Source organism: Podospora pseudocomata (genome assembly GCF_035222375.1).
Source record: "Podospora pseudocomata strain CBS 415.72m chromosome 2 map unlocalized CBS415.72m_2.2, whole genome shotgun sequence".
In the NCBI taxonomy this organism is placed as follows: Eukaryota; Fungi; Ascomycota; class Sordariomycetes; order Sordariales; family Podosporaceae; genus Podospora; species Podospora pseudocomata.
This window is the reverse complement of record NW_026946366.1, coordinates 1,243,061-1,269,623: the sequence shown is the minus strand read 5'-3', so window position 1 is coordinate 1,269,623 and position 26,563 is coordinate 1,243,061. Positions and strand designations below refer to the sequence as shown.

General features: G+C 52.0%; 6 protein-coding genes and 1 non-coding gene across 7 annotated transcripts; 3 read left to right on the top strand and 4 right to left on the bottom strand.

The window, feature by feature from the left end:
* Positions 1-5,624: 5,624 nt before the first annotated feature.
* Positions 5,625-8,895, top strand: QC762_0040510 (uncharacterized protein; the record flags this gene model as incomplete). The annotated part of the gene is made up of 3 exons (XM_062883354.1): positions 5,625-6,427; positions 6,477-7,402; positions 7,793-8,895. 3 exons carry the CDS (start codon positions 5,625-5,627, stop codon positions 8,893-8,895), a joined length of 2,832 nt encoding a protein of 943 aa, XP_062745891.1.
* Positions 8,896-11,102: 2,207 nt separating this feature from the next.
* Positions 11,103-14,377, bottom strand: QC762_208360 (uncharacterized protein). Its single transcript, XM_062887743.1, has 8 exons — positions 13,383-14,377; positions 13,086-13,320; positions 12,890-13,030; positions 12,761-12,829; positions 12,562-12,702; positions 12,446-12,475; positions 11,718-12,378; positions 11,103-11,234 (listed from the first exon to the last, which is right to left on the bottom strand). The coding sequence occupies exons 1-7, from the start codon at positions 14,283-14,285 to the stop codon at positions 11,777-11,779; spliced, it is 2,121 nt and encodes a 706-aa protein (XP_062745890.1). The 5' UTR covers positions 14,286-14,377; the 3' UTR covers positions 11,103-11,234; positions 11,718-11,776.
* A 196-nt stretch (positions 14,378-14,573) lies between these two features.
* Positions 14,574-17,202, bottom strand: QC762_208340 (uncharacterized protein). The gene is given in 7 exon segments (XM_062887742.1): positions 14,574-15,316; positions 15,422-15,771; positions 15,783-15,843; positions 15,863-16,170; positions 16,303-16,467; positions 16,517-16,745; positions 16,826-17,202. The coding sequence occupies 6 exon segments, from the start codon at positions 16,663-16,665 to the stop codon at positions 15,180-15,182; spliced, it is 1,170 nt and encodes a 389-aa protein (XP_062745889.1). The 5' UTR covers positions 16,666-16,745; positions 16,826-17,202; the 3' UTR covers positions 14,574-15,179.
* Positions 17,203-17,718: 516 nt separating this feature from the next.
* Positions 17,719-20,846, top strand: QC762_208330 (uncharacterized protein; the record flags this gene model as incomplete). Its single annotated transcript, XM_062887741.1, has 2 exons — positions 17,719-17,746; positions 17,813-20,846. The coding sequence occupies 2 exons, from the start codon at positions 17,719-17,721 to the stop codon at positions 18,766-18,768; spliced, it is 984 nt and encodes a 327-aa protein (XP_062745888.1). The 3' UTR covers positions 18,769-20,846.
* A 2,520-nt stretch (positions 20,847-23,366) lies between these two features.
* On the top strand, positions 23,367-24,002 carry QC762_208322 (uncharacterized protein; the record flags this gene model as incomplete). Its single annotated transcript, XM_062887740.1, has 1 exon — positions 23,367-24,002. One exon carries the CDS (start codon positions 23,367-23,369, stop codon positions 24,000-24,002), a length of 636 nt encoding a protein of 211 aa, XP_062745887.1.
* A 575-nt stretch (positions 24,003-24,577) lies between these two features.
* Positions 24,578-25,966, bottom strand: QC762_208320 (uncharacterized protein; the record flags this gene model as incomplete). The annotated part of the gene is made up of 2 exons (XM_062887739.1): positions 25,811-25,966; positions 24,578-25,743 (listed from the first exon to the last, which is right to left on the bottom strand). Exons 1-2 carry the CDS (start codon positions 25,860-25,862, stop codon positions 24,578-24,580), a joined length of 1,218 nt encoding a protein of 405 aa, XP_062745886.1. The 5' UTR covers positions 25,863-25,966.
* Positions 25,967-26,450: 484 nt separating this feature from the next.
* Positions 26,451-26,538, bottom strand: QC762_0040450. Its single transcript has one exon. It is a non-coding gene; the product is annotated as a tRNA-Tyr (tRNA).
* Between the last annotated feature and the right edge of the window lie 25 nt (positions 26,539-26,563).

The following is a 26,563-nucleotide window of genomic DNA, read 5'->3' as shown; positions in this document are numbered from 1 at the left end:
GCTTCCGCAAGGCCAATGCCGACATGATACAGCTCAAGAATGACAAGGTGCGCCTGGAGGTCCAATTGGCAGAAGCCCAGGCCGACCTGGATGAGGCTCAGGCGGCCGTCGCTGCTCAACAGACTGCTGCATCTGCCACCGCCGAGTTGTCAGAACTTCGCCGACAGCTCAGCGAGCGAGACGAAAACATTACCCGCCTTCAACGTACCGTGGCCGAGATGGTGATGTCGAGCCGGGGTGGCACCCCTACTCCTTCGGAGACGCCTACCGCCACTACCCACGGCAAAAGTACCAAGGTCGATCCCCCGCCCCTGTGGCACGCCAAGAGGTCCGATGACACCGTCAAGTTTCACGTATGGTACCGGCAGATGAAGAACAAGATGGAGATTAACGCCGATCACTTCACCAACGATCGTGCTAAATGCGTGTATGTCCAGAGCCGTCTGGCTGGCGATGCCGCGGACGCCTTGGAGCCGTATCTCCGTGAGGACCACCCCGACTGTCTGACTACGTACGAGGACTTGATGACTCACCTGTACAACGAGTACAACGACCCCAACCGCGTCGAGGACGCTAAGAAAGAGTTCCAGAAGCTTGTCTACAAACCTGGCGACAGCTTCGCCATCTTCAAGAATAACTTCGTCCGCCTTGCCGGTGAGATTCGCAAGCCCAAGTCCGAATGGAAGTACGAGTTTAAGGAGAGGCTGTCAGCTTCTCTCCAGATAGGCGCCAACTATGCCTACATGAACCCCGACATCGAGTTCAATGGCTACGTCCTGCACTGCGCCGAGATGGCCCGCAACCTCGACAATGTTCGCAAGAACAAGGAACAGAAGGCCAAGGAGAAGGAGACCTCCTCTAACTCTTCGGGCACTGGTGGTGGGAAGAGTAATGGTCGTCGTGGTAAGGAGAAAGGCAATGGCTCCGGCAAGGCCTCGACTCCCAGCACGTCCACTTCCTTGGGCAGCACTGGAGGTTCCAAGCTCCCTGGTCGTGCCTCTCCTGAGGAGCTCCGCAAGCTCATCGCTGAAGGGCGCTGCTTCACCTGCCGTGAGCAAGGCCATGTGACCATCGAATGCCCTCGCAAGGCGGAAAAGGAGAAAGAGAAAGAGACCCGCATTCAGGCCATCATCGATCGCCACTCGCCTACCGAGTCTTCCTCCAACAAGGACTTGGTGAACGAGAGCTCTGACGACGATCAGTCAAAAACAACTAGCCCTGGGTAATGAGGTCTCCCCAGGGGAAGTGTCGACAGTGCTGGTGCGGCAGGCTATCGCGGCGATCGCGGAACAAAAGGGATTCCCCATATCTGATTATGTGGGAGGAGAGTCCTTTCTCCATAGGTGCTCCATAGAGAATAATGGTACCGAGATTACTACACAAGCATTGATTGACACGGGAGCTAACGGTAATACGTTTATAAGTGTGAAGTTCGCAAGGCACTTGAGAAAGAGGCTGGGCCTGAAACAGAGAGATGATTTCGAGCCAGTCCCCATCGGCGGGTACGATGGAAAGAGCTCCCAGAGCATTGATTTGGCTATGAAGGGAACGTTGAGAATCGCTGGACGAGTGTTCCCGGCAGACTGGATGCTGGTCATCAACATGCCACAAGACATGATAATAGGCAGGAAGTGGCTATCCCGTCACAACGCGTGGGTCAACACGAAGACACGCACCCTGCTGTTCCCGGATGAGTTGAACGCCCTGACGGGATGCGACCCCTGGAGGAAACCCGAGAACAGGTCCAGAGCAGAATCAAGGAGCTAGAGTTGCGGGAACAGCTCGATAGGCAGCGCGAGAAGCAGCTTGAGAAGGAGGTGCAACTAATCCCACATCGCCACATTACGCTGGCCAGTCTGGATTGGAGCCTCCCAACAAACCCAGGACATCTGAGTGCAAGAGAACGCCCTGTGGCGCGCATGTATCGCGAACTATGCGCGGTACACATCAAGAAGCCGCCGCCCCGACCCAAAAAGCCGAAGCTTGCGGCTTTCAAGCTGGACATCATGACGCTCGACGCAGCTCCATTTACGCTGGCCTCGAGAGCCACCGGATCCGAGACCTTCATCACCAGTCTCGCCGAGATCGATGCGTACATACAAGATAAGAAGGCCGCAGAGGAGGCCCTGCCAGATGACGAAGAATCCCTCAAGGAGGCTGTGGCCCGATGCGTTCCCGCAGTGTACAGGGACTACTATGATGTTTTCAGCAAGAAGGAGTCTGACGAAATCGCACCCCACAGGCCAGGGCGCGATCACAAGATTGAGTTGGAGCCGAATCGGTCAGCCTCAGAACTGGGGGCCTGTCCCTTATACAAAATGTCCCTGGAAGAATTGGAAGAATGTCGGAAGTACATCACCGAGCAGCTACAGAAGGGCTGGATTGTACCCAGCAACACCCCGTGGGCGGCCCCTGTGCTGTTCGTGAGAAAGGCCAACGGTACATTGCGACTTTGCGTCGATTACCGCAAGCTCAACGCCCTCACGAAGAAGGACCGTTACCCCCTTCCGCTGATTGACGAGACCATCAGCCGGCTGTCGAAGGCCAAGATATTCACGAAGATAGATGTTCGGTCAGCGTTCAACCGGATACGCATGGCTCCGGAGAGCGAGGACCTGACGTCGTTCCGCACTCGATACGGCTCGTACAAGTACAAGGTGCTACCGTTTGGGTTGACCAACGGTCCCGCCACCTTCCAGAGATATATCAACGAGACACTCATAGACTGCCTCGATCGATTCTGTTCGGCATACATGGACGACATCATCATCTATTCAGAATCAGAAGCCGAACACGAGATACATGTCAAGACAGTGCTGGGGAAGCTGCGGGACGCCGGCCTCCAAGCAGATATCAAGAAATGCGAGTTCCACACCAAGAGCACAAAGTTCTTGGGCTTCATTATTGAGTTGACGGTGTGGCAGTGGACCCTGAGAAGGTCGCCGCGGTAGCAGACTGGCAGGTGCCTACGTCTGTGAAGGAGTGCAAGCTTTCCTAGGCTTTTGCAACTTCTACCGCAAGTTTGTGTTTGAATACAGTCGTGTGGCCCGACACCTCACGAGGCTCACCAGAAAGGATCAGCCATGGTTATGGGGATCGGCACAACAGGAGGCTTTCGATACTCTGAAAAACGACTGTTGAGCGCACCGGTGTTGCGGTACTTCGATCACTCTTTGCCAACGCGAGTTGAGACGGATTCCTCCGACGGGGTGGTGGCCGGAGTGCTCTCGCAGCTGTGCCCTGCCGATAAGCAGTGGCACCCGGTAGCTTTCTTCTCCGAGACCATGAAAGGAGCCGAGCACAATTACCCGATCCATGATAAAGAGCTGCTAGCGGTTGTCCGCGCGCTAGAGAATTGGAGATCAGAGCTGGTGGGCCTGCGGGAGCAGCCTTTCACCATCATCACAGACCACCAGGCATTGGAGTACTTCAGCACCAAGCGACTCCTTAACGTCAGACAGGCTGGCTGGGCGACTACCATGTCTCAGTACAACTTCATCATCACGTATCGCCCGGGCACCGAGAATGCCGCCGCCGACGCCTTGTCACGAAAATCCGAGGATGTGAGAACTCAAAAGGAACGGAAAGATGTTGAGCGCACGATGAGGATCTTCCGCAAGGCTGGCACAGAGGAGCTCGCCGACATTCATCTCATCGACCTCTGCGCAGAAGATGCCATTGACCTTATGGCTCTCGATGAGGATGTGCCCGCCCCGGACGACTCAGGCATGGTCCTCCTTGACCAACTGTTGGAAGCCAACAAAACCGATGAGAGCCTCTCCGTCTGGCGCGCGAAGGCTGGGGGGGATAGCGACGACGAGTCAGACTCCCCTTTTTCGATCCGAAACCAGCTTTTGATGCACGATGGGCGCCTCGTCGTCCCCGAAACGAATAACCTGAGAACGTTTGTCATACGAGAGGTCCACAGTAGACTGCTGTCGGCACACCCGGGCCGCAACAAGACCAGGAAGATGGTGAGCCAACGCTACTGGTGGCCAGGCCTGATAGCAGACTGTGACAGGTACGTCGCCAACTGCGAATGTAGGCCCTCGAAAAAGCCAAAAGACAAGACACCGGGATTGCTGCACCCAATCCCCCCGCCCGACCGGTCATGGCAACACCTCGTGGTTGACTTCAAGAGCATGCCTAAAGACAAGAAGGGCTACGATAACGCCTTGGTGATGATCGATCGGCTGAGCAAGATCGTGTGGACAGTCCCATGTACCACCAGCGCCACAGCAAAGGATGCGGCTCTCTTCTACTACGAAGGTCCTTTTAGGATCTTTGGTATGCCACTCCAGATTACCAGCGATCGAGGACCGCAGTTTGTCGCCGACTTTATGGACGAGATATCCAAGATCACGGGCATCAAGTGGAAACTGTCCAGCTCCGGTCACTCCCAGACTGCCGGGCAGGCGGAGATCATGAACCAGTACCTCGACCAGAGATTGCGACCGTTCGTCAACCACAACCAAGACAACTGGTCGATGGCACTACCTGCCATGGACATGGTGCAGAACTCAACACCGCAAGACAGCACCGGGTTGGAGCCCCACGAAGTCATCATGGGCTTCCCTATGCCGGTCCATTGGGACTGGTCACGAAGGACTGACTTGACAAAGAAGATGACCGTACGTGAAAGGATGAACCGAGAAGACGCCCAAGAACATTTCTTGCGTCTTAAGACGTATGCCGACTCGGCGCGAGAGAGCATCGCTAAGGCCCAAGAGAAGCAGGCCCAACAAGCAAACAAGCACCGCCGCGAGCCCGACTTCAAGCCTAAGGACCGCGTGTATATCATCAAGAAGGCCTGGTCTACCGACAGACCCAGTGACAAATTGGATTACCCACTCACCCGTCAACATTACGAAATCGAGAAAATGGTCGGCCACTCATACCAACTGAAGCTGCCGGACGGTTGGCGCGCCTCTCGCGTGTTCCATGCGGATCGCCTGCGCAAGTATCCCAACAACCCATTACCAGGGCAAGAGAATGAGAATCCGGGACCAGAGGAGGTCGGTGGAGAGGAGGAATGGGAGGTGGATAAGGTGTTGACGTCGAGGGAGTACTATGGCAAGTTGCAGTACCAGGTGCAGTGGAGAGGATGGGATCCTGACCCGACGTGGTACGATGCCAGTGGGTTCAAGAACGCTGCGGCAAAGCTGAAGGAGTATCACGAGCAGTACCCGGAGAAGGCGGGGCCACCGTTGAGGTTGGATGTATGGGAGAGGGCAGCGTTGGAGGATAAGCTGGATGAGGATCACGAGATGGATAACGTGCCGGTGGAGAAGAAGCCGAGTTTGAGGAGGTCACGTCGAAAAAAGGGGGGAAATGGACAGGAAATAGACCGTGGAAAACGGCACAGGTTCGAACCGTCGACGGAGAAATTTTCTTTTTAAAAAGCTCCGCGGTCGAAGCTCGCTCGTTGGGGGGGGTGATGTCACGGCGCTGGTTGGTTCCATACTGCCACGTGCCCCACCTACCCGGTCTGGCAAGATGGGTTGCTCCTGTGGGTGCTTATTGCTGAGTGCAAGGCCACAGGATTGTAATTCCTTTCTTTCTTTCTTTCTTTCTTTCTTTCTTTCTTTCTTTCTTTCTTTCTTTCTTCTTTAGATCAAAATCCTATGAATAAGCAATTTCTTACTTGTGCCTTTGCCTCGGGAAACGCTGCCCTCACAGAAGTCCTCGACTGGCTCACGAAAATCGACTACGGTCCGCAGCAAAGTGACTACCTTAAGAGACGGCAACCAGGAACCGGGCAATGGCTCCTTGACTCAGAAAAGTTCAAGGGTTGGCTGTCCGCCAGCAATCAGACACTCTTCTGTCCAGGTATCCCCGGGGCGGGAAAGACGATCTTAACGTCAGTCGTGGTTGACCACCTCGGTTCCAAGTTTCACAACGACCCGAAGATCGGTATCGCATACATTTACTTTAATTTCCAGCGGCAAGACAAGCAGACGATTGATGACTTGCTGGCGAGTGTGCTGAAACAGATAGCCGAGAGCCAACCCTCTGTTCCAGGAAGCGTCAAAGATCTCTTTGACAAGCATATGTTCAAGCGGACGCGGCCATTACTTGACGAAACCTTGAGAGTTCTCCAGTCCGTGGCGGCGACGTGTTCGAGAGTCTTTATCGTTGTTGATGCACTTGACGAATGCCAAACATCCGAAGGCTGCCGGAGGAGGTTTCTCTCCGAGCTTTTCAACCTACAGAAAATGCATGGGATAAATATCTTTGCAACATCGAGGTCTATTACTGAGATTGTTGATCGCTTCAAAACCAGCATATCACTGGAAATCCGTGCAAGTACGGCCGATGTGGCACAATATCTAGAAGGTCACATATCGCAGTTACCATCTTTCGTCCAACAGGACCGGCGGCTGCGAGAAGAGATTACGGCGGGGATCTCAGAAGCCGTCGATGGAATGTATGTACAGAACTGTAGGGAAGAGCAGCACAGGCACTGACAGTTGCAGGTTTCTCTTGGCACAAATCTATCTTAATTTGCTTTATGACAAGATGACACCGAATGATATTCGAAGCACATTGGAAGTCTTCCGGAACCAAGGGCAAGGCCGAGCCGAGATCCAGAAGGTCGAGGCACTGACCAGTGCGTACGACCAAGCAATGATGAGAATCGTTGGGCAGATGCCGGGTTGCAAGAAGCTTGCGATGGAGGTTCTGACATGGATCACGTGCGCGAAGAGACAGCTTACCACGTTAGAACTCCAGCACGCCCTCGCAACCAAGCCGGGAAAGTCCGAGCTTGACGACGGAGACTTGCCATGCATCGGAGACATGGTCTCTGTATGTGCTGGACTGGTAACGGTCGATGAAAACAGTGGCATTATCCGGCTGGTTCATTATACAACGCAAGAATATCTTGAGGGGACACGGCCGCGATGGAATCCGAACGCAGAATTGGCGATCACGACAACCTGCGTTACCTATCTCTCATTCACCGTCTTTGAGACCGGGTTCTGCACAACGAAGCGTAAGTTTGAGGAGCGGTTGCAGTCAAACCCGCTCTACGATTACGCCGCGCGCAATTGGGGGCATCATGCACGCAAGGCTGCAACATCGAGTCAAGTGGTTATTGACTTTCTTGAGAGTAAAGCTAAGGTCGAAGCATCAAGTCAGGCGTTGATGGCCACCAACCGGAACCTATCATACCCAGAATACGCTCTACTAGTTCCAAGGAATATGACGGGACTACATTTATCAGGATACTTCGGAGTCATCGAGGCCGCAGATGAACTTCTCAGGAATAGACCCGGTCCAGATCTGAAAGATACCTTCAGAAGAACGCCGCTGTGGTATGCTGCCCAAAACGGGCACGAGGCCGTTGTTAAGAAGCTGCTCGCAGCGGGAGCCGACGTTAATGCTGCTGCTGCTACTTCTGGTAGCCGGACGGCGCTCCAAGCAGCAGCTGGAGGAGGCCATCTCGAGGTGGTCGAGAAGCTACTCGCAGCGGGAGCCGACGTTCATACTGCTTATGGTGGCCAGACGGCGCTCCAAGTAGCAGCTAGAGGAGGCCATCTCGAGGTGGTCGAGAAGCTACTCGTAGCGGGAGCCGACGTTAATGCTGCTTATGGTGGCTGGACGGCGCTCAAAGAAGCAGCTGGAGGAGGCTATCTCGAGGTGGTCGAGAAGCTACTCGTAGCGGGAGCCGACGTTAATACTACTTTTGGTTACCGGACAGCGCTCCAAGCAGCAGCTAGAGGAGGCTATCTCGAGGTGGTCGAGAAGCTACTCGTAGCGGGAGCCGACGTTAATAATACTTCTGGTCACCAGACGGCGCTCCAAGCAGCAGCTGGAGGAGGCCATCTCGAGGTGGTCGAGAAGCTGCTCGCAGCGGGAGCCGACGTTAATAATACTTCTTGTGGCCAGACGGCGCTCGAAGTAGCAGCTGAAGGAGGCTATCTCGAGGTGGTCGAGAAGCTACTCGCAGCGGGAGCCGACGTTAATGCTGCTGCTGCTACATATAGTGGCCAGACGGCGCTCCAAGCAGCAGCTGGAGGAGGCCATCTCGAGGTGGTCGAGAAACTACTCGCAGCGGGAGCCGACGTTAATGCTGCTGCTGCTACTTCTGGTGGCCAGACGGCGCTCCAAGCAGCAGCTGGAGGAGGCTATCTCGAGGTGGTCGAGAAGCTACTCGCAGCGGGAGCCGACGTTAATACTGTTGCTGCCGCTACTTTTGGTGGCCGGACGGCGCTCCAAGCAGCAGCTAGAGTAGGCCATCTCGAGGTGGTCGAGAAGCTGCTCGCAGCGGGAGCCGACGTTAATAATACTTCTGGTGGCCAGACGGCGCTCGAAGTAGCAGCTGAAGCAGGCCATCTCGAGGTGGTCGAGAAGCTACTCGTAGCGGGAGCCGACGTTAATACTGTTGCTGCCGCTACTTTTGGTGGCCGGACGGCGCTCCAAGCAGCAGCTAGAGTAGGCCATCTCGAGGTGGTCGAGAAGCTGCTCGCAGCGGGAGCCGACGTTAATAATACTTCTGGTGGCCAGACGGCGCTCCAAGCAGCAGCTAGAAGAGGCCATCTCGAGGTGGTCGAGAAGTTGCTCGCAGCGGGAGCCGACGTTAATACTGTTGCTGCCGCTACTTTTGGTGGCCGGACGGCGCTCCAAGCAGCAGCTAGAGTAGGCCATCTCGAGGTGGTCGAGAAGCTGCTCGCAGCGGGAGCCGACGTTAATACTACTACTGCTACTTCTGGTGGCCAGACGGCGCTCGAAGTAGCAGCTGAAGCAGGCCATCTCGAGGTGGTCGAGAAGCTACTCGTAGCGGGAGCCGACGTTAATAATACTTCTGGTGGCCGGACGGCGCTCCAAGCAGCAGCTGAGAAAGGCTTCCTCGAGGTGGCGAATCGACTCAAGGCAGCCGGCACATTGAGATGACAAGAGTATATATTCATATATCCTTTGTCGCACAGCTTGCTTCTACACTTTGGAGAAATGCTGATGTCGACTTGAAGTATAGCTTTAAATGGACACTTCGGTCGTAGGCTGCTACGAATAGTCAAAGAAGATCGTTACTAGTCAAATCGATAAAATGATGAACTTCTCTCCACATTCCAAGTCCTTTATACATTTGTTATCATTCGTGATACAAGAGGGGTCCGGGGCACGGTGCCAAGATATAATGCTTTCATCTCTTCTATAGTCTTCTAGATTATATTTACGTTAGTCCGCTCGGATGGCGTTCTCGCTCCGTTTAACAATAGCTACAAGCGGCGTCGCGGGCTGATGCTTCGGATGCACCCCTGTGTAAAATGCGCCCCACGACGTCACAGGACAACCTCAATAGTATGGTAACTATTTCGATACTCTCCTCGTCGTAGTGCCTAGCTTTAACCAGTCTTACAAAGTTTTCGAAACCTGTTCCTTAATGTTTCCAAGACTTTGACGCGGCTTTCTCGCTGTAGTAGACAAGCCTAGCGAAGAAGATAAATAAGTATTACCAACAGACATTACGCATCAAGGATAACGTACATTATAAGCGAGTCGTGGGTACAAGCGAGCCGTGGGTTCTCCACTACCTACCAACAACTATCCTTAATTAGTACATACAACACTAGTAACTAACTGCAATTTCCTCTGCAATAGATGTATCAGATGATTCTCCAGCCTCCTGGCAAGTGCGCGCGTTATGGCCAGGCTTGCCGCACCCACCACAGCACCGAACCTTCGTATGAGACCCCCCTGCACCACTACCATCCGGCTGCGTTTCTTGCACTCCCTCTCCACCCACGGCCTTGTTATCCAGTAGATCGTGTGCATCCTGCACAGTAAGTGATCCTCCGAGACGTACGCGTTTTTTTTAGCTCTCCGGCGTTTGCTTAGTGCCTCATTGGCCTTACGGAGCGACGAGACCTCTGCACGAAGGAGAGCCACCTGGTGCATCATAGCCGTTGTACCCTTAGTAAGCTGGTCTACCGCAGCCAACATTGAAGTCGAGGAGCTATTTTGATGGTTGGTAATGCGAGTCTTAATAAGCGTTGACTGTGAATTGGCTTCTCGAGGGTTGTGTGGTGTCTGGGAGACCCAAGGTTGTGCAGTGCTGGGCCGTGAGGTCGGGGGTGTTGGCCTACGAAGCTTTACATCCAGCTTAGAAAGCACTCTTTCTGGATCATAAGGTACAAGGCCAGCACCCGCAAAGCCACCCTGTATATTCTTCTCTGTTATAGAGGCGAAGAAGGCCTCGCGGAAGGCACAGAGGAACCCGAGCTTGCTTATGTGGTTGATATGCATGCGCATCAAGTCCTCGATCTGGCGACCGTACGCCTGTTTTAGCGGCCCAAAGCAGCCAACATCGAGTGGCTGAAGGAGGTGGGAGGAGTGTGGAGGCATGTAGAGTGTAATAATATTGTTCTGCTGGCAGCGCCGAAGCCCTAGAGTCTTACGATCTACTCCATAGATATTAGCTGCGGCTCGTTCGCTTAGCTTCTTGTCGTTTGAAGCGCTTGGAGGGCTAAAATTATGTGGGCTTCATTTGAATTAGAAGGCATCTTGGATGGTTGAGGAAATTGTTGTTGAGTGCGAAGGTGTCATGTCACGAAGGAAGTGGGTCACTCGCTTATATGGGTCACTCGCTTATAATGTACGTTATACCAGTTGGCAAGGTGGTTAGCCATATCTTCCACACCACGCAATCTTGGTGGAAAAGCTCGCGCATTTAGCTCAATGATATATTAAATAATAGTCTTCTCTTCGGAATCTGTGAGACGGCGCGATTTGGGCGTAGTATCGCGTCCTTGCAGGCTTGCCAGCGCGTCGGTCACGGAGTGTTGAAGGTGGTACGCTATAGAGCTTAGCTATGGCTTGAAGCTTCAATTCTTCGTTGTTTTGAAGAGCTTCAAAGGCCAAGATTACTCTGGCTTCCTTTGAAGGGGGAGACATGTTGGGTTGTGGAAAAAAATGATGTTTAGGAGAGAGAGGATGCGTCGCGCCAAGGAACCCACGGCTCGCTTGTACCCACGACTCGCTTGTACCCACGACTCGCTTATAAAATACGTTACTTTCTCTTGACACAGGTTTCAGAACATCGCCAGACCACTTCTTAATCCATCAAGATGATTTACTTCACTGCGATAGAACAGCCAACTTCACATACTCCTTGAACTGACCTAGCTTACTGAGAGTGTTTCGTTACATCATAAATAGAAATATGAATATGAAAGCTGCGAAAATAGTTCGGGTAAAGTTACCCACCCTCGTGTAGCGCAGCAGAAACCAAGCTGTCACACGGGCCCACGACTCAGTGCCCCTAGACAGTACACACTCCAACCAACAATAGCCCAACGATATGCCCAGGATCAGAATATCTGGGGCCGGCAACCAACTGAGCCCACCGGGGCTCAGCGGAGGCATCACGGCGACCACCACGAAGGCAGAACCAGGGTGCCGATACGGGTTGGTTGGGCAGGAGGGACTGAGGACCCATACGAGCTGCAAGAAGACTGCAGGACAGGAATCATATGTACCTATTACTGGTGGAATCAGTGGCCAGGACGCCGAAGGAGGTGCCCGGCCAAGGCAGACAGATAAGACAGGTTCGAGGACCAGGGAGCTCAGAACGGTCCTGGGGATCCGGAGGACTATAAGTAGGCCTTGCCTTTCCTACCCAAATGGCAAGGGGCAAGGACCTTGAGGCCATAACAGATTATTATACTGAGTTGAACTACCTGTTCCAAGCCGAGATACTCCCCTTGTCACACAAGCCGACCGTTCATTCATTCGTGACAAGAAAATCCCAAAACCTGCGCTGGTATTTCCCAGCTCAATCGCGCGAAGTATCCGAGTCAGATTCTAGACCCTTGTCGTCATCATCGGAGCTGAGAGTGCTGATGCTCTGTTCCGACTCGTTGTCATTGTCATCATCAGAGACAAGTATGCATCTGCGAACCTTCTTCTTTGACTCTCTGGACGGGGATGCGTAAACGACAGTCCCGATTGGTCCAAGCGGGGGACCACGAACTCTTCCCCCCATTCCTGAAGGCACAGCCGGGGGTCTAAATGGCCGGGCACAGCCGGGGGGAGGTGGCGGCGGTGGAGGCGGCCCACCGCCACCTGGAGTAGCAGTATCTTCCCTGAGCTTGACAATCATATCAAGGCTGATGGGTCGATGTAGCGACCTGTACCATGCCGCGGAGACATCAAGGAGGTTCTTGATGGCATAACCGTTCGTTGGATGAGCTGCCAACAGCTCAAGTTCACTTGAGGTCAGTTTCCCAACGTCGTTAGGGAGCTGGTCATTGAAGAGTTCCCAGAGACGCTTTCGCTCGAAGAAACTGGGATAGCGAAGGTTGATATGAAGCTGCGCACGGGAGGCTATGGCGGGGGACACAAATGGCCTGTCTGGCGATGTTGCAATGACAATACCTACAAAATTGAAATCGTCATGTTAGATCTGACGAGCTTCCAAGCCTGGGGTGCTGGGTAAACTTACCATTAAAATTTTCGAGCTCTTTGACGAAGGCTTGAAGTTCCGGTTAAATCCATCAGTTTTTCAATTTTCCATGAGAAGCGAGTTGGGTAATGCGATGAGAGACGAAGGCTGCTTACCATTTGCATCAAGCTGAGCTGGCAAAGGGCCCAATGATGGCTTCTCAACTAAGATACAGCCATCCCAATCTCTTGCCTCCTCAAATGTATCTCTCACAATGTCCCAGTCTTTCAAGAGTGGCTGCCCAGTAAACGCCGCCACTAGCCCCGGAGGTCTGGTTAGATCGATTGAGGAGAACTCAGCACTGGGGGTGCATACCAGATTCAGCCAGCAGAGTCTTGCCTGTCCCGCTTGGTCCGGTAATCGAGATTACGAGGGCCCGGTTGCCTTCATTTTTCCCCTCGTGTTAGCCGCAAATCAAGGACTTATGAGGTGATTGTGGCTTACGACCATCCTGATTCTGGGCCGTCAGCTTCTGGTTCTCAACCAGAGTTTTGAGAATGGCCTTCTTGGTATCGTCGAAAATAACCTTCTCCATCGCATTCCAGTCGCGTTTAATTGGCTTGAGCGCATCGAGCTCGAAGTCAGCTAGGGATGTTAGAAACGTCATGGCGGTGATTGCTTAGGAGCTGGTTCAACGTACCATAGGTTCTCTTGGAAAGAGAAAAGCCTGAAACATAAGGAGACATAATCAGGAGGTTGTCAGCAGACTTCATCACCACGCGTCTGCTGTGGTCCATCTCTTCAGGTGTTGCTCTGCGGAACTTTTTGGCTCCCATGCGAGTCCCGGTATTGTACCCAGGAAGAAGTTCATTGGCGAAGCGGTAGGGGACCCGCTTCCGCACCAGGAAAAAGTCAACAACAACCTTCTCCTTCTCCTGCATTGTAAAAGCATAATTAGCATAAGAGAAGAGTTGTGCCAGCATAACAATTGACGTACCAGTTTGTGGTCTGATCCTTTCCAAACCCACGGGCTAGCCACCGCATCGTCACGGCAAGCCTCCGGGTCATACTCCATGTACCTTGGGACCTGGAAGTCCAATGCCTTCTTTCCACGCTGAATCAGCCTATCACGCAACCCCCTATTGCATTCCAGGTCGATATACGGTATGATTGGTATCTGAAGTCGGTCAATCTCGCCATCGAACCTCTCGATACCGACGTTCCAAAAGTATCGTCGGAAAAAGTAACCGCTGAACATGATTGTCTCGCATTTGATCTCTACCTTCTCCTTGGTAAGAGTGATCTTGTTGACCTTATAGGCACGGGGGACTTCATCGGCAAGTTGGGTGCCGAAGATGCTCCCTTCTGGGTAGAGAGTCCACAAGAGTTCGAAAGTGATCTTCTCCTTCTTGTTGAGAGTCTCAATCTCTTCGAACTTGTCCTTGAAGATTTCCTGGATGATGCCGCTAAGCAAAGAGCAATGGGCGCGGGTCTCGTCGTCTTTGGACATCTTTGCAAGCTCGGCAACGTGATGGCGCACAAAGAAGAGGGCGCGATGCGGGGCGAGGGATTCAACCATGACACTGTCATCACGGTATACCAACCCATATCGCTCAAGAAGGCCTTTCAAGGCTTTCTTAAGCTGTGGGCTTTGCAGACGGACTTTGTGGATGTAGAGGTTGTCGCCCTGGTGACGCTTGTAAACCTGAACTGCGGCATCTTGCCACTTCTTCTTCGGTTTGAACACGCGAGACAGAAAGGAGGGGGAACGAGCATTTTGTTCAACGTAGTCGGAGGAATCCGAATAGGAATCAGAAGTGTCGGGCTCGTAATGGAAGACTTGGACTCTGTTCGAGTCGTCAGCCTTCGATTGGCCACGAGAAGGTGCACACCTGGCCATCGTGATGGTTTCCTGGGCTTGTGTTTCTGGATGACCGAACCCAGGTGGAATCAGGTGCTTTTACAAGTCAAAAGTGAGGGGTAGCTACCAACTTAATGTGCGGTCAGAATTCACGCAATGGAGTAACCTGAGCTCGTTCTGCCTGGTCTTGCCCCTCTCAGAGCCGCAGTTGGCCAATATCGCGGCGTCCAACCTGCATAAGCCCGCTTCGTGTGCAGCATTAGAATGGACTGGATTGGCCACATCGGGAGATAATTCTTGTCATTGACTCACCGTCTTCTCATTTCTGCTGCATGAAGCAGGCATATGTGACACCACAACATCGAGGCTTGGAGTTCGTCGGTCACAAGTCAAGGGTAAGGTACTTCTGACATGGGATCTCCATTTAAAAGAATTGTGTCTCGTCCCTATGAAGAGACACCGACATTGATGTCGTCAGAAAGTTTACACCGTAATCCTCAATCATTGACGCGCGGTAGAACCAAACAGGAACCAAAACACCTCTAGCTTCCCGATTCTCAAGCAGGCGCAACCACAGATGACGAGGTGCCCGCGTTGGGATGTCCTGGGGAACCAGTACCTCCATCAATGCCAGTATTCGAGTCAAAGCTGACATCAACCCCTTCCTCCCGCGGTAGCAGGTTATGGTAAGCAAAAGCCGGAATGGCAAGAACAAACGCTTCCGTGAGATCTCGTGCAATTCCGGCATCGACAATTTTATTGGCAATAGCGGTGAACACAGTGTTTGTCCAAGATCGCTGCGGCCGTCGCATTTCCAACTCCATATCCGCGGCTTCTTGATCGAACCTTGTCGTCCCGCCGACCACCGTAATATTTGAAGCAATGGCCAGTACGAATAGTGAAACTAATTCTTGCACGCATCGCATGGAGACATCAATACGGCGCGATGTTCGAAGACGATATCATCGTCTTCTGGTTCAAGGTGTCGTCCAATCTCATCGGTAGTCCAATCACGGTGTATTTTATCATCTTCACCAGCCTGGGGCTGAGGTCCCTCTGTTCTGCAGCTTCTGTAAGAATAAGGTCAGTCACTATAGCTAGGCCAACGCGGTGGAAGGATTGGTAAGCATACGAGACCGAAGATAGATATAGCCCGAATATGGGTGAACAAGGACCATGCTGGGTTATTGATCCGCTGTTGGGGGTTTTAATCCCAGTGGTGGTAACGCCTATCCATCTTTCCACAGCATCTGTCTGTGTACCGGGTGTACCAATGATTCTCAAGTACCGAAGCTCTGACTCCGGCCCTATGGCCTCGCGAAGAGGCCCAATGTATTCATGACGGAACATTAGTTCTTTGACCCACGGGTTAGAGATGACATCTCGTATCGCCGCTCTTCTGCGAGCCAACGTGAAAAGCCATATTGCAATGAAACCCTGAACAAGATTGGGCTGTTGAAAACTCCATTTGTCTGGATGAGCCGTGGTTGCATAGCCGAGCGTGTTGTCGACCTCGGCCTCTAGTCTGAAACTAACAACCCGCGAAGTGTTTCTGGCTTGCCGGTAAAGCGATAGTTTACCGACGCATACAGTTCAACTCCAGGTGAAAGAGGTACCGAACCCCTTCCATCGCACGTGGTTGGAGGTTGCAAGGTACCCCAGAATACGCTCCGCCAAGTTAGTGAAAGTGGTAGCCCGAGGGACAATATCGTTAGCGGTCGGCATCAGGTTCGAAATCGTTGCATATCCGCTCATTGCCTCATTTCCGGTCGGCTCACTCTCAATTTCTTCCGTGAACCCAGACGCGGGGAAGGCCTTTGTGGTGCACTGGGCCAAAAAGATGTTGGGTCGTATAAAGTTGTTGAGGCAGGATAGACGGGTACTGGATCCGAAACCTGGCTGAAGTCGAGGGACTCCCCGATCACTATACTGATACATCATTACCCTGACCAGCTCAAGAAAGGTTCCGTTGAGCCCTGTGTAAGGCTCCCAAAAGACTTCATCCTGAGTTGCTTTTGAAACGCTCCAATTTTGGTAAAACAAATGAGGAACATACTGAGGCAATGTCTGTTCGCCTTCTGGGAGGTCTGGCCGGGCACTGGGTGATATGAAAGAGCGGTACACGTTGTGAAATAGTTTGGTCACCTTACTAACCTCATCCCGTCCATCTTTAACTGGACCTTGCTCCTGAACCGCCGGAGTGATATCCACTTCTTCGCCTCTGTACTTCAGTCAGTCTGACTTCAATTCCAAAGAACGTCCGTACATACGATGCTGCCGTGGAACTTTGGGTAGCGCCCGTGGTCTTTTTTGCCCAAAGATGAAGAGCACGCCAAGCCTTTTCGTGGCCGTCCAATATCGTTGTGGCGGTTGGATCAAAAGCAAGGCCTCGTCGAGCCCAAGCACGCACTCCTGTCATGACTAAAGTTATTCCAAGGTGAAGGATAGTGGCCGACCAGTGAAGTGCGCGAAGGCCGACAAACTGAATGACAAACCCAGCTAGTGCTGCTAAGTTGAGGCAGCTGCAAGTACACTATGCCGGAGTCATAGTCAGTTATTACCTTGAAGAAGGAATCAACAAGTGCCAGTTCCTACATATCTGAAGTGGCTCTCCTTCGGATCACCTTGGCAGAGTAGATGTCCGAATCCCAGAAGGAAAGAAATAGCATATGAAGAAAAGTGTTGTCAGCCACTGTGGCAGATCTTTGCAGGACCAATGGCTGAAGATCTGAGTTGTGGGCAGGCTCGAAACTGTTTTCCGTGGTAATACCTTTTATGACATGCCCGCATCACAAAATACCTACAATCACTAGCAGTGTTCCGACAAGAAGGAAATTATCAGCCCACCCCAAACTCAGGCTGAGGAACTGTTTTGTGACCTGCTCGCCAAAAAGGGTGAGCAGGGGTGCGAGATCACTGAAGAGGTTGTTTGAGAACTCATTGCCGGCAATCGTCCGCAGGTGCGGTGAAGTTCATGATGACTCCGATCAGGTACCCAAAAACATCAAGGTTTACAGATAAAGGATGTGAGCGGTTGCAAATTGGTCTCAGGAAGGGCTAAATGGTTACAAGTGGGACGGATTTGGTAAATTGGTGAGCTGCAGGTCGCATCTTACAGGCCCAATCTCTGATCAGGCTTGTGTAACTGTCTGCAGGCAGAATAGATACCTACCTGAGCTATGTTGAGCCGGTGGCTTGCAGGTTGCCAAGCAACACAGGGCAATACACGAATGTGTTTATTCCCTTACATAGGTAGTCTGCAAAAGACTGTGATGAACATGGGAGCAATGCGCTGTTATAGGCGTCATTATATCCTGGTTCGAACTATATGTGATTATGCAGAACACAATGCAGTGCACGTGCATAAGTGGCATATTGATATGCACACCTCAGCTGAAAGTCACTAATCCTTCAAACAACCAGCAATTCCATTCGCCAGAACCTCGAGGGCATGATTGGTGAAGGGACCGCAATGCCCCGGCAGGCACGAACACTGTCGGGTCAAAAGGTCCCGTGGCCCGCTGCTTAAAACAAAATCAGGATGCTGAGATCTCTCAGTCTTGCAGTACTTGCTAGAAAAATGGTTTCTCTGAGCGGCTGGTCCTTCACGGCATTCCCGCCATTCCCCGCCACCTTCCTTCCCAACTATGCTGTTTGGAATGCCACCAACGAATCCAAGAACCTAACCTATCAGATTGGCGTGTCCTGGCCTTTCGAATGGCAGTCGCGGGATGTCACCAACAAGACTGCTCTCACCATGTACGTCACCGACGGGAATGCCCATGGCCTCACCGCAGCTGAGAACTTCAAGCGGCGCAAAGGAGTCGATTCAGCCCAGCCAGACAGCATCGTCGTGACCATTGGTTACCCGCTCAGCAACCACGTCTACGATCTCACCCGGCGTTTTGTCGACCTGCGTCCGCCACTACCTGACGACCCCGCGAGCGATCCGCCGTTGTCGGGTGCTGACGATTTCATCGCCTTCATCAACGGGACCCTCCGCCCGTGGGTGCAGCACACCATCTTCCCATCTGTCACATTTACACGCGACGCTCTCTACGGTCACTCCTTTGGCGGCATATTTGTCGTGTATGCGCTGATTGCCTACCCGGGCTTGTTCGACACGTACATTGCTGCGACGCCGACGATGATCTGGAACAATGGATCGTTGCTCGACGAAGTTACACGGCGCTGGGGAACAGGATGTGTCCAACAACCGGTGCTGTTGCCATGCGCGAACGAAACCGAGGCCATAGAAAAGAAGCCAGCTGTGTTTATCACCTATGGGTCGGCCGAACAGTTCCCCCCACGGCGGCGCACTGAGACGGAGGAAGCATTCCAGGAGAGGAAGACCCTCTGGCAGTCGTTCAAGCAGACAGAGGTGACGCAGGAGTTGTTTTACCGCATCCAGGCCAGCCGAAGGGTGAGGGATGTGACCCTCAAGGAGTACGTAGGTCAGGATCACGCAGGGGTGGCCTCGAGTACGATTGGGGACGGCATCGGATATTTTGTGGACTGGTGACCAAGGGATGCAGCTGGCTGCGTTGGGCAACTGGGTGGCAACACGATCGCCTTGCCGCTATTCTCGACGTCCAGTCCTCCGATAGTAGGCTTCCCATGATCATGAAAATGTTTCAAGTCTGTCCATACCTAAAACAATAAGGCGTTACTTTGTGCGTCATAATATCAGATATATAGCCAAACTGCCCTTCAACTTATCATGATTCTGTTTCAATGGATCTCTGAACTGATCGTCTCTATCCACCAGCCCCCGAGCCCCGCCTTCGTCAAGCTGTATCACTTGAAGAGTGGTTCGACGACGTTCTGGAACCTGTGTCAGGATACTTCAGCTACGATCATGAAAAGCACCTCTGCGGCAGTTTAGTGGACCAGCAAAGTGTCTCAAGGCGTGGCCCAGATGTGGCATGTGAGAAGCGTCCTGTTCCTTCCTGGATACCTATAAACTGCAGGAAGAGCCCAACATTCGTCATGGAACTCTTACCACCCACTACCTTACTCACGCCCTACCACCATCACACCCCTGGCCACATCGCACAGCCCAACATCCTCCATTTATCTGCTCTCCACTTTGCAGTCAGCATGTCTGGATATCTCGGTCAAGGGATTTCGAGTCGCTACGATGACGAAGACTTCACGCGCGCGGAACTAAGTAACAGTTATGATGACGACTATAACCCTTTTCCCCTCAGCTACGGACCAGGCTCTTTCAGCACCGAAGGTTACAACGAGCATTCTTATCTCACCCCGGAGAACAGCTCCAGGCGACAGAGACACTATGCTACGCCTGTCAGATCAACACAGCGAGTCCAGCAGATGTCCCCGCAAAGCTATGGCACCTCATTATCAAAGCCACAGCCGGCCTTGCAGGCGCCCGAGAGAATTGGGGACACCTCATCAGTACAACCAGTCCAGGAGGCGCCCAAGCAAACCTGGGAGACTTCCACAATGGGAGCGCCGATGATGACAGGAGGAAGAACTGAATGCCCCGTCCACCCAACTGCGGAACAATATGCCACATATTACAAATTCAACACGGCGAATGACCAAACTTGGGACGTGGACTCTACAGGACAGATGATACCACCAAAGAGGGAACATATTGGATTTAAGAAAGACAAATATCGCGCGAACACAACCTCAGATATGACCGACTGGGCTCTCCCCTGGCGCACTCTACCGTCGGGATCGGCATTGTTACGGACCCCGGTGCCCACTCCTGGATTACACTACACAACCACACCTGCTGTATTTTCCTAAGGTCAAGGTGCGTATGAAGCCCGAGCCGGGTATGAAGCTCAACTCGAGTACGACGCCCAGGCGGTGTCCATGAACACCTCTGGCTACAACCAAGGACCTTACCCTGTGTCTGCCTGCCCTGAAGAACCCTTTGCCACAACATACGAGGGCGAAGAAGCGACGGATCCGTCTCAGAAAGCTCAGTTTGGACATACGGATCAAAACACCGTCTACAGTATGCGGCGGTCCTATCCAGACTCTCGTTGATTTATAGAGAACTTTTGTCACCGAGTGGCAGGAAAAAACCACCCGGCAAAGGGATCGAGGCTGGATACACACACTGCATGTCATCTGGAGCTACACGGCAATCGGAGGTAGCATTTGGGTTTTTTTGGTTGCAGTTTTCTTGTCTTTTCTCTTGGTTACTTTGACGCGTTTGGTTGCAATTGCATACACGGCCTTCCTTATTGGTTGTTAGTCGAAGGAGTGGTTTACGAATCGCCGGCGAAAAGAAAAGACAGAGTATGGAGCTAAAACAGCTAACACATTAGAAGAGGGCTCAGCTGCTAGGGGCATATCTTTGACTTTCTAGTGGTAGCAGAGGTTCAGTTACATAGGTCACGACTTGTTCAACAGTCTTTTATTACTTGTACAGCTTTGTAGCGTATTCCTTTCACTTGTCTGACTACTCATTCCTTGATGAATGGTACGCTATATGAAAATCAAGAGGGATCAAAAGCCATGGCGTTTCATTACGCTTGGACACCAAGCTCAGTGCTTTGGTGGGTCTTTTACCTTGTGCGCACCCATGGCAACCATGCCAACTCTTCGCTGCAGCTATCTAGGTGTATATAATAAAGATTTTAGACTTAAAATACCGTAGTGTTGGTTTAGATTTCATTCTCTACTTTACCGATTAAAGAAAAGCTAGGGCTGAATGTAAAAAGACGTGAGAATTATTGGAATAAAAGTCTTGTAGTTTTTATGTTTCAGAAGAAAGGTGGTAAATACAAGGTTTCCATTTGGAGAATAAAATACTTGGAATAGATAGAGAGGAGGTTCGGACTATTAGGATAGAAAGCGTGGATGTCTGTCAAAAAAACAACGGTTAGAAGCACAGATTAAAAGCAAGAAATGTGTGGTCAAGAAGATAAAAGGCTTTGGTTAAGATGAAGTAAGTCTCGGATGTAGGACGGAAAAGGGTCGGATTAAGAAATAAAAGGCTCAGATGATTGAAATAGTAGTAAATTATGTTATACGTATTCATCAACATGCTCATCGGGTAGCATCATGTCATAAATAGCACGGCACATTATCCCTTCACCATGGAACACATTTCTCAAATAAAAGCATGTGGCTGTATTGCATAATGTAGCTACGAGAGCCCCAATCCCTACACTAACCGGCACAAATAACCCATAACCTCCTGCCTCGCAATAACTACCACTGTGTGTTATGGGGGTTGTTCTGATCATTTGCAGAAGAGCCGTACGAAGGTAACTGATAAAGATCGCGGTGTGGATCTACGTCGTATTGAGGCTCTTGCTCATCAGGGTTCACAACAGGAGGGCCCACAAAGATCTGGGCGCCGTATATCTCTGGAGAGATCATGTGTTTGCCATACCAGGCTTCATATTGTTGGGCAAAATGGGGTTTCTTGGATGTTTCTTGGAGGTAGAAGCCCTCCGGCTGTTTGTTTTCAAGAGGCTCCGGCCAGCTTTGGAAGTGTTGGTGCATATTCTTTTGTGATTGGAGTGGAAACTGGCCAGGTGGACCTTGCCCACCTGCCATCATCGGCTGACCATCTTTGGGGTTGCTCCAAGAGCCCATATTGATTATGCCCCCTGGTGTGGGTTCGGGCTGCCGTTCCTTTTCCTTGTTCGGCTTCGAAGACGATGGGTTGGGGTTGCTTGACATGTGGGACGATCGGGGTTTGTAAGAAGGGCCAGCTTCGGCGTGGGCATACTCCTGACCTTGGCGAGGTGGGTGTTGTGCTTTCTTTTACTTTGCCATCTTCACCGAAAGAACGGTTGACGAGACATGTGGGGGACTTTGGTCGCTGAGAGGGGAATGCGAGACTGACTGAGAGGCCTTGTCTGGTGACTATGCTGCAATGAAAAGGCGGAAAATAAAGGAATAAGTCTTGGGTCAATGATAGTTTGGTTCGCCAGTGGAAATGACCGGTGGTGTGATACGGTGCCATATAGATATATCCCCAGAGAGCTAAATGGAAGTGCCTCATGCCACAGTTAAATATCATCTGCCCTACGACAGATTACACTCCGTCAGCAGGCAGGCCTTGGTCGTGAGCAGGTCATTTTCGTTGGCAAGGATAACTGCACCATCCAGACTTCAGCGTCTTTCTCAAACGATCGATCGCGTCATTGCGGCTTCTGCAGTTATCCGGTCGGCATCAGCGGTGTGGGGTGTATCGTTGAAATAAAGATGACAGATGTTTGATGGAGCTGGGGCTCAAGAGGCTGACGTGGACTTGATCGGCGACACCATGATCGAGATTTTGACGCGCATGATGCGAGATTCCAGATTGAGATGCCGGTGTTTACGACGATGTCACCTCCAAACGGGGACAGAGTGTATTGCACGACAAGTGTGTCTCCTGGAAAATGCTCGTTCAGCCAGGTAGGTAAATAATCTCATCCCTACCACAGAGTTACACAACCCGCGTCCCCCACTATCGCTCGTGCCGTGAAGCAAGACGTGGTATCACAATCTTTGGACTTTGTGGCAGAATCGCCCAGCTACTCGAAAATGAAGCAGACTCGACACGATCTTGGGGTACGTGACAACACACGAAACTTGGCTACGCAAACCATTTCGGTGACTGCCGGTACTGGTAAGCCCCTCTCCTTCCACTGGCTCAAGTACCTAGTCTGAGGAATTAATTACGGGCTTAAAAAGGTGAGCGGCTCGAAAAGCGAGCCTTTTGTACCTGCCTGAGTGAAATATAAAAGGGTATTTCCCCCTAAGTGGCTAGTAAGTGGAGCCTCTCTTCTGTTGAGCCTTCTATTCCTGGCTCACCCCCCCTCTGAGTAGCTCTTTCCCAGTAAGCCGGGAATAGTGAGCTCAGACCTGAGCCTTTTGGGTATTTTGTACTCTGCTGAACATGTCGTCGAACTACATGATGGACACTGAGCTCCTCAATGGTCACCTTCTCGGCCGCCGTGATCATGGAGCGTTCCAAGTACTTAAAGACCTCCAGTCCTCTTTGAAGAGCGTTCCCACAACCATTCCAACTAGATTGTCATCGACACCAGTGCAGAACGTCGTGCAGCACAACAGCATCCTGCAAGCTCGCAAATTAGCAATACGTCTCCCGAAGCATCCAAAGACCTTCCCCACAACATGTCTCGTTATGATGATGATGGTGGCTACGGCGTGACCCGCGCAGAAGACCCCTACGACGAGTGTAGCCCGTACAGATCCTTATACGAAGATGGAGATCGCCACAGAACTGTCCTCTCCCAGCCGGAATGGTATTACAGTGAAGACCTTTCTTCTGACAAGGGCAAGGGCAAAGCCAGAGTCGACACTCAGCCAGCGGGGGATTCCTCCTCTGGCTCTCGATCACATGGAAAAAAGACCGCGGATTCGAAGTACGGCACAACACCTGTGTCCACCGATGTCCGCGATCACTCTCGAGGCTGGGGCTGGTCGGTACCTCCGTCACACCGACCTCTCCAATATCGCCACAAGGGCCACGCACAGCCTGCATCGACCGAGAAGCAAACCAAGCTCAACCCCTATACTGACGCTAATGGAACGACCTGGTACCCCGCCCCTGATGGGACCGTCTATGACTCTGGTGGGAACCGGTACTACATCGCTGATGGGAGCTTCTACCCGTGCAATTTGTCGCAACCTGCCGGTGGGAACAACATCGACTTGCAGCAGGCGCCAAATTATGGGCCTGTGGACTATGACCAAAGCGTTGCAGGTTCCCAGCAGTATCAGTATTGGACCCGCGGATATGCTCAGTGATGGACTGAGGTGAACTTTGGGGTCCAATAACATCGAGGCGGAAGAGAGTCCATGGCTACTACCATTGGCTTAACAGTTCCATTTCTCAAGCTTCCCCGTGGTCAAGCTGGCTTACCATGACTGTATCTGCCTTTCTATTTTGGGTTTTGTTTTGGGTGTATGTTTCTGGTGGCACCTATCAGATTTTTGCTTTCCTTACTTGATGTTTGACTTTGTTGACCAAGGTCTGCCTTTTGCTTTCTTCTCTTTCCCCATTATCCAGACACAAAGGTTACAGAAGCGAAAACCAACGACAAACAACAAACTAACAAAACAAAAGAAATATGTTCGATTCTGTTTTGTTGAGCGAGTATGAAGAATGACGAGAACCGTTTCGTTATAGGTCTTTTTGGCTAATCGTTAACATCAACTTGTTGGACAAGTGTACAACACACAGGCATCATCTTTCGCTAGGTAGCTTCATAACTTCATTAGCGCAGGACGTTTGTTATCTCGATGCGGATGACCACATTCAGGGAACTCGTGTATCTCAACCCATCACTACCCCCAGAAACAACCACCACTCTCCTACAGACCTACTTCCCACCCCCCAGAACACCCCCCAATACTGGACTCAAAATCCCTCCCACCCCCTTTCCAACCTCCCCAACTGTCTCCCCCAACCCACCAACCAAACCTCCAACCACACCTCCCAAGTCTCCTCTCCCCAAAGCACCAGTAGTATTCCCAAGCGTATTGCCCAATCCCCTCGTAACACCCCCAACCGTATCCCCCACCCCCCTCGTAACCCCCCCAACAGCACCCCCAACCCCTTTCGTCAACCCACCAACAGGTCCCCCGATCGCATTCCCTAGCCCGTCCGTAGTCTGATTGACAGTATCCCCCAACCCTCTCGTAACTCCTCCGACAGCACCACCAAGGTTCTTGGTAGTATTCCCAACAGTATTCCCGACACCGCCTGCAACTCCCCCGACAGTGCCATAGATATCACCCCGACCGAGCGAGTTGGTAGTGCGGTTCAGGGTGTCAAGTGCATCAGTGGTCAGGCCGGAGGCTGTCTGCCCAACTCCTTGCGTGACTCCCCCGACAGTTCTCCCCACGCCTTGACCCACGCCGCCGACGGTTCTCCCTACACCCTGAGCCACACCTCCAACGGTGTTGGAGAGCTGTTTGGTGAAGTTTGAGGTTGGGATGTGAGCTTCAGGGGCGTACTTCTTCTTTCGGGGCGTTTGAGTAATGGCAGGAGGTTGAGGAGAGGCCTTGACTGGAGCAGCAGAAACAGCAGGCTTTGTCTTGGGCTGGGAAGTCGCAGTCTTTGGCATGACTGGGGAGGCGGCTGGGACTCGCGCAGCAGTAGGAGCAGGCCGGGCAGGGACAGAAGATCGAACAGCGGCGGTGGTCTTGACCTGTCCGATGGGCACCGACTTATTGACGCTGGACGGGCTGGACACCCCAAGAGCCTTCTTCGTATGAGCTGTCATGGTGACTGGTCTGAAGTTAGGCTTTGGGGAGGACTGTGTTGCCGGCGTGGATGCGACAGCTGGTGCCAGCTTCTTAGCCGCGGACCTCGCCTGGGCTGGAGTTTTGCTGGTGGCATAAGAGGTCACATCTTTAGGCTTGGTGCTTGCTGTTCTGGTCGGCTTGGTTGACGATGTTGTGGTAGGCTTTGAAGACGACGATGTCGTTGTCTTCTTGACAGCCTTGGAGACAGACGCAGCCGGTGCCTTCTTCGACGTCGATGCTGATGTGAGATGAACGAATAAGTTTCCCCTTTCAGGTAATGTGGATCCAGTTCAGGGGCCACTTACACGCCACCGCAACCGGCTGTTGCTTAACCTTGGCTTGGGCAGTGCTCGGCATTGTGCCTTGATAGATGATTGTCAATTTCCTTGTCGATATTAAGTCTGATAAAGTATCCAAAGAATGAAATGTGGCTGAGACAGACGTTGAAATACTCAAGCAAGGGACGAGCGAGGGTTGGGATGACGCCCATGCATTGACAGAAATCCAGATTCCTCGTACGACCCGTGACGTCAAGCCACAGTTCTCCGCATCGTTTGTCCGATGTGTCGCGTAAAGGTGTGGTTGTGAGCGACTATGAGTGGCTTGCCACAATAGGTGAAAAACGGACATCCTGGATCAAGACATCTGATTCGTTGGACAGCTACCCACAACGATGTCAGTGACCCCCTCCTTCGGACAGGTTGCCATCAGAGATTTGACATATCTCGACTTTGGCATGTGGCTGGAAGATTGTCAAAGTCATCGGTTTTGTAATTGTTGCCTTTCTATCAGATGTAAACAAAAGGTCGATGCTGCCCCATGAATATTAGCAAGCATTGACGACCTATAAGTAGCAAAAAGCCGGAGGGTAAAAAAACAACTCATAATCAAACACCATGGTATCTTGACGAGAGAATGGAGATGGGGAAAAGCTGCAAAAGATAGTCCCCTCGACCGGAATCGAGCCGGTGACCTTTCGGTATCAATAAATTCCTTTACAGCCGAACGTGATAGCCAACTACACCACAAGGGGTTTTGATTGGTGGAGAAGCTTTTTA